Source organism: Macrobrachium rosenbergii, chromosome 54 (genome assembly GCF_040412425.1).
Source record: "Macrobrachium rosenbergii isolate ZJJX-2024 chromosome 54, ASM4041242v1, whole genome shotgun sequence".
Taxonomy (NCBI): Eukaryota; Metazoa; Arthropoda; class Malacostraca; order Decapoda; family Palaemonidae; genus Macrobrachium; species Macrobrachium rosenbergii.
In genome coordinates this window covers 37,293,198-37,300,267 of record NC_089794.1, presented here as the reverse complement: position 1 = coordinate 37,300,267, position 7,070 = coordinate 37,293,198, and the positions used below count along the sequence as shown (strand labels likewise).

General features: G+C 35.7%; 1 protein-coding gene across 1 annotated transcript in view; it reads right to left on the bottom strand.

Annotated features, from left to right (window-relative positions):
• Positions 1 to 1,662: 1,662 nt before the first annotated feature.
• Positions 1,663 to 7,070, bottom strand: part of LOC136834982 (uncharacterized) — a 7,314-nt gene continuing 1,906 nt past the window's right edge. Inside the window, exons 3-6 of the mRNA XM_067097966.1 lie at positions 5,707 to 5,808; positions 4,964 to 5,083; positions 3,136 to 3,311; positions 1,663 to 1,844 (exon numbers count right to left, since the gene is read on the bottom strand). Coding sequence (XP_066954067.1) covers positions 1,811 to 1,844; positions 3,136 to 3,311; positions 4,964 to 5,083; positions 5,707 to 5,808 — 432 coding nt within the window. The 3' untranslated portion in view covers positions 1,663 to 1,810. The remainder of the gene's footprint in view (positions 1,845 to 3,135; positions 3,312 to 4,963; positions 5,084 to 5,706; positions 5,809 to 7,070) is intronic.

The window sequence follows — 7,070 nt, the reverse complement described above, 5'->3', positions numbered from 1 at the left end:
TTTTTATATATAATTATGTATATACATACACAATATATATATGTATGTATATATATATATATTATATATATATATATATATATATTTATATATATATATATATATATATATATATATATATATATATATATATATATATATATATATATATATATATATTATATATATATATATCTCATAACCTCCACTAGCAGGTGAAAGGTCATCTTGAACCAAATTACTCTGGTGTGTAAAGTAACACGCTTCCGGACCTCCCGAGAGAATTCAACCATTACCCTTTAAGCAAACCTTTTGCAGTACCTTTCGTAAATTTTATGGCCATTCAGGTGTTTCCTGTTTTTGTCACATGAATTACGTTGTAGGTAAGAGTTTAGCTTCGTATTATTTTTTTTTTTTAATTTCTCGTGCTGTTACATAATTAATTTGGGTTCGTATTTGCTGGCTGCGAGTGTAGTGACAGTTCGTAATTATTTTTCTTTTTCAGTTGGACTTCAGGGTTCATTCCTTCTAAGTTTGTTTCGATAAACGTTATTTTAAGAGTATATCGGCCACGTCCTTTGTGTAAATTTATTTTTTATTTTTATAGGTAGTGAATCAATTGTTGTAATTATTGACCATGTGACTCTTCAGATTTAAACACAACTGGATGAATCTCTTGTGGATTAAATCGAAGAAGATATTTAAAGGATTCCAAGAAATGAACAACAGTTCCCATTATTTATTTATTTATTTATTCTTTATATTATTTATTCAGTATATTACATGGGAAGAGTAGAACACGATGTTAGGAGTGAAAACAGTAGTAAAATCAGTAGTTGTCATGGCAAAAACTAAGCAAAGAATGATTGTTTGGCACTTTTGAAGAAAAGAGGAAGGCATCTTGGCCAAACATTCTTAACCTAACCTAACACAGGCCCACTGTACTTTAAAGTCCTGAGAATCACTGCTCTTCATCTTCTTGAAAATTACAACTTGGCCCACTTAGCTTTCTGTCACGAGAATCACTACTCTTCATCTTCTTGAAAATTTCAACTATCACGAGAAGCACAATTATCATGATAACATTAGGAATTTCACTACTGCCATCATAACATTACGGAATCCATTACTGTTACAGAAATGACGTAAGAATCCGTAGTGTTACAATATTACGTGGTTCCTGGCTGTCGTAATGACGCCATTTCAAGCAATAATGTCATAACATTATTAATCCCATTGGATCATCTTCACAGCGCCTTAATAACCTTATTAGAATCTCAGTTGTTCTAACAAAATAATGAGACTTAGAAGTACTATCATAATATCGTCTACGGAAGGGTAGTGATTCAATGCCGAGGATAGTAACACAAACGGCGGCAATGGCTTATGACAGTACAATGTCTCATGCTGTCTACAAGTTTCATAAGAAATTAGCTGACATACTCAGTCATTTGAAGCCACTTGCTTATAGTATATATATATATATATATATATATATATATATATATATATATATATATATATATATATATATATATATATATATACATATATGTATGTATGTGTTTGTGTGTGCTTATATATGAAGCTGACTTCATAAAAACAAACTAAATTATTTTGTATACCAGCTGTAAAAATGTGTTGTTTGGCTTGACCTTCATCAAGGCAACTATAGTATTGCAAGTACAAAAACACAAATTTTTTTTATACTGTCATCATTCCTAGTCATTAAGATGCACTGCAGTCGACTAAAGTGGTGTCGTCATCTAGTGCATTCTTGTAAGAGTCCATTGTAACTAATCAGCAGCTCTTGAAATGTTCCATCTTATTTCTAGAGGATTTCATTTGAACTGACTCCAACACACCTGAAAAAGAAAATGAACTCATTTTCATACAGTCAGCACTTCATAATGTGTACATTGGGTCCGCTTATTACTTGGTGGCTGAAAGAAAAACCTCTTAGGTAACATGATTCTGTGACGCTTTGGTAAATTTTATAACACTGGGTTGAGTTAGTTCATGGATATGTTCTGACCATACATAGGTCCTAACTAATATATTAACAAATATTGTAACACCATGCATAGGCCCTAACTAATATATTAACAAATATTGTAAGACCCTACATAGGCCCTAACTAAGATATCAACGAATATTGTATGACTATACGTAGGCCCTGACTAAGTTATCAACAAATATTGTATGACTATACATAGGCCCTAACTAATACATCAACAAATATTATAACGCTGGGTCAGGTCAGAACAGAGATGGGTGAACACTAATGAAAGAATGACACCATTGGACATGGAGCTAGCAGTCTCATCTCATGAAACAAAACCCAGAAGTCATCAGACCTTTGGCCCGTCTTCTTTGTATTTTTTACCCACTAGACTTTAAAGATAAAATTTACCCAAAGCATGTCGCGAAATGTCAGACACCACATTTCAAAAACTCTCCTGCAGTTTTTGAAATCTGTGGTGTGTGATATTTGGCTACATGCTTTGGGTAGTGGAGGATAATTTGCCGGACCTTTGCCCTATTTGTGATTAATTTGAACCCATTACACACACTATTTCAACAACTCACCTGCATTGTTTGGTATCCCAAAACTCGCCGGACCTGTGTCCTGTTGGGGTATTATTTCGTACCCATTGGAGTTCAACTGATGGCTGCTTTCATTACTTTACATAAGCAATATTAAAAGCTCACTTGCATGGTTTGCCATTCCAAAACTCTTTGGGCTTGTGCCCGGTTTGGTATTAAGGCTATTTTCGTTACTTTACACAAGCAATATTAAAAACTCACGCGCATGGTACGGCATCCCAAAACTCTTCGGGCTTGTGTCCTGTTTGGTATTAATTCTACCCCGTGGATTTTAACTGATGACTACTTCCATTACTTTACACACACACACACACACACACACACACACACACATTATTTCAAAAACTCACAGGCATCGTTTGGCATCCCAAAACTCTTCGGGCCTGTGCCTTGTTTATAGTCAATTCGTACCCTTTGGAGTTTAACCCCTGCGTCGTTTGGCAACCCAAAACTCTTCGGATCTGTGCTCTGTGATTAATTCGTACCCATTGGATTTTTGACCTGAGACTACTTTCACTACTTTACACAAAAACTATTGCAACAACTCACCTGCACTTCTCGTCAGCCCAGAATTCGCCTGATCCGCACTCCGTCCAGTTGTTGCAAGGGCACGAACACGAGTTGGGGTCCCACATGACAGTGTTGGGCATCTCCAGCATTCTCTTCTCGCAGCTCTTCTTGCGCTCCGGCAAGCAGTCACAAGAGCACATCCTCTTGTTGAAGATCTTTTAGAGGGGATTACTATTATTAATAATCAGAAGATGAAGCCTATTCATATGGAACAAGCCCACAGAGGCCATTGACTTGAAATTCAAGGTTCTAAAGAATATGGTGTTCATTTCTAAGAAGTAACAGACGGTAATGGGAACTACAGAAAGTAGAGATCAGTTATTAGGAAAGAAAAAATAAATTAGCAAATTAGTATATATATAGTTAGATTGAGGGGTCAGAGCGTCCCTAGTTTGACGAAGTGGCGTAAGCCATTTTTTCTCCCATTCTGAGAAAATGGGCCTCAAAGATTTTGATATTCAGAACTTCTAAGTAGCTCATCTTATGAGGACATTTGGTTTGAAAATGCGACAACACAGCTAAAGTTATGGTATGTTGTAGAGCATCAAGACCCCGAGTACACCAGTTTGTCAAAACATGGACGAGTTATTACAAAAAGAAAAAATAAATTAACAAATTGGTAAATAGTTAGATTGAGGAGTCAGGTTAAGTGATAAGTTAATAAACGGAAACCTGTTTAGTTACTCGTACGAAATATTTAGTTAAAATATGTTTTAGAGGTTTGGACGGTGCCAGTAAACATCAGAAACCAGGGACTGGTCATTGTACTGTTGCTCAATGTCCCCCATAGGGGGTTAGTGCCGTCAGTGCACCTCATGCGGTGCACTGTAGGCATTAATTAAGGTTCTTTGCAGCTTGCCTTCGGCCCCTAGCTGCAACCCCTTTCGTTGCTTTTACTGTATCTCCTTTCATATTCTTTATCTTCCATCGTACTTTACACCCTCTCCTAACAATTGGTTCATATTGGAACTGCGAGGTTTTCCTCTTGTCACAACTTTCAAACCTTTTACTGTTAATTCCCCTTCAGCACTGAACGACCTCATAAGGTCCCAGTGCTTGGCCTTTGGTCTAAATTCTGTATTTAATTCAATTCATTGTTCCAGAGACCCAACTCACGCGGGACACAAGGCTGTTGATGATTCAGCAGCTAGACTAATGGGCGTCCTCAAACCAACATCTCGTCGCAGAGGTGGTTGAGTTGCGCGTGTAATGAAATTTTATTAAGCACTGCAGAATTTGAACTCAGGACCAGCCCAGAGGGAATTCGCCGGCAGTGCTACTCATCTACCATGACCTTAATTGCCACTGAAATAAATCTTAGTGTGTTAAAGAGTATATATGTATATATATATATATATATATATATATATATATATATATATATATATATATATATATATATATATATATATATATATATATATATATATATATATATATATATATATATATATATATATATATATATATATATATATATATATGTGTGTGTGTGTGTGTGTGTATGTATGTGTGTGTATATGTGTGTATACATACATACATATACATACATATATATATATATATATATATATATATATATATATATATATATATATATATATATATATATATATATATATATAATTTGGTCTATTATTACAACGTATACTCCCACAATGTTTTTGCCTCTTCCGTTTCATGTTTTCTTAGAATTTGGGCTCCATGAGAGCATTAAGTGGTTTGCACGTCCTGTTGGCCTCTAAACATAGAAAAAAAAATTGCCAATATCTTCAACATAAGAAAAAATCAAGAGGATCTTTCGTACCTTGGTTTTCCCACAGTCTGCTTGCGTCTTCTGACACCGACAGGTGCAGGCAACATGGTCTTCGACCTCAACGTCTACACACTCCCTCTGCATTCCCATGTTTATGTTGAAAGCTTCCGCCTGAAACGAATTCATGATTCTATGAAAATGATAAGATGATGGGTATGAAGGAATACAGAGCAAGTTTCACCCGAAACGAAAAGGATATTTTAAGACAGGAATGAGGTGAAGATGAAGAAAAGAAAAGGCAAGTTACATTCTAAATGAAATAAGGGGTTCCGAGGGAGGAGGACAAGGCAAGGAAGAACAGGTTCAGACTCAAAGGAATAAGTTTTTGTTGCAGTTTCAAGAACCCACTGTGCATCCTGTTCATCAAGGAACCGTAGGAAAGATTGAGCAACTTCAGAGTATAGCAGCAGCAAAATTTAGATTTTTCCTCAAGAAAAAGCGATGTACACTTCATTACAGTATCCTCAGACAATATTTGCAATTTAGTATGGTAGTTATATTAAAATGACCCACGGTTTCTAGCAAATATTAAAAGAAATTATGATAGTGTAGTACAATAGTTGCGTAAAAGATGCCTGTATGTAAAAGCCTAAATTTCAACCACTTTACTTAATTTAAAAGTGCGTTTCATTGTAGTACAATAAGCACAAAAACAGCGCTGTACTTAATATGACAGTTCAGTCAAGTAAGAGCACAAGTGTGATTTTTACACAATGAGATCACCATCTACTCACTCTGATCATTCTCTTGGTGCTTTCTGTAGAGACACACTCTTGGTCCAGCCGCAGACAGGTAAGCTCCGAGCAACGCTTGGCTATGACAGCACTCGGGTTCACCTGAAGGTATCCAGAAATGGGTTGCTTGAGTTTTTACCAAGAACGAGGGTTGCAGATAAAAAAAAAAGGAGTGGTTATTTTTTCCCAAGCGTTGCACATAAATAAAGGAGTCCAGTTATTTTTTCCCAAGGGTTGCAGATAAGTAAAGGAGTCTGGTTATTATTTCCCAAGGATTGCAGATCAATAAAGGAGTCCGGTTATTTTTTCCCAAGGGTTGCACATAAATAAAGGAGTCCGGTTATTTTTTCCCGAGAGTTGCAGATAAGTAAAGGAGTCTGGTTATTATTTCCCAAGGGTTGCAGATAAATGGAGGAGTCCAGTTATTTTTTCCCAAGGGTTGCAGACAAATAAAGGAGTCTGGTTATTATTTCCCAGGGGTTTTAGATAAATGGAGAAGTCCAGTTATTTTTTCCCAAGGTTGCAGCTAAATCAAGGAGTTCGGTTACTATTTCCCAAGGTTGCAGGTAAATAAAGGAGTCCGATTATTATTTCCTAAGGGTTGCAGATAAATAAAGGAGTTCAGTTTATTATTTCCCAAGGGTTGCAGATAAATAAAGGAGTTCGGTTATTTCCCAAGGGTTGCAGTAAATAAAGGAGTCTGGTTATTACTGTACAGTATTTCCTAAGAGTCGCAGATGAATAAAGGAGTCCGTTATTTTTTCCCAAGGGTTGCAGATAAGTAAAGGAGTCTTGTTATTATTTCCCAAGGGTTGCAATTAAATAAAGGAGTCCGGTTATCCTTTCTAACACTGTTTCAGTGGCCAGTGGGATGGGCAGCCAAATGCTCTTATCAAGGGCAAGAAGGGTGATAAAGACAAGAGTATTGTTTTCATAGAAATCAGAAGTAGGGAGAGAGTTCCAGAGTTTGGTATGACAGATACAGAAATAGACACTGAACAGGTCAATCCCATTTTAGCTGAATAAATTGAAAAGTGGGACGAAGACAAATTTAATGATGAGGATGTTTGAAGATATTACTTGAATTTTGTTAAGTAATGTTATTTTATTTTTTATAACAAAATTTGATACAGTGCTGCTTTTCTAATACCGAAAAGAGCTGAATTGCAGAGGATTTAAAAATGATGAGATTGTCAAAATATGGCAAAAACTGATTCCCGAGCACTTGCCCTAATGGTGACTTCACAGTTTTTTCCTTAAAAAAGACTGGAATAGAAGACAACATGTCTTCTAATGATTTTATTACTTTCTTTGTATAGCTGTCATATAGAACTAACAAAAATGTTCAATTTTTCGTTAATTGT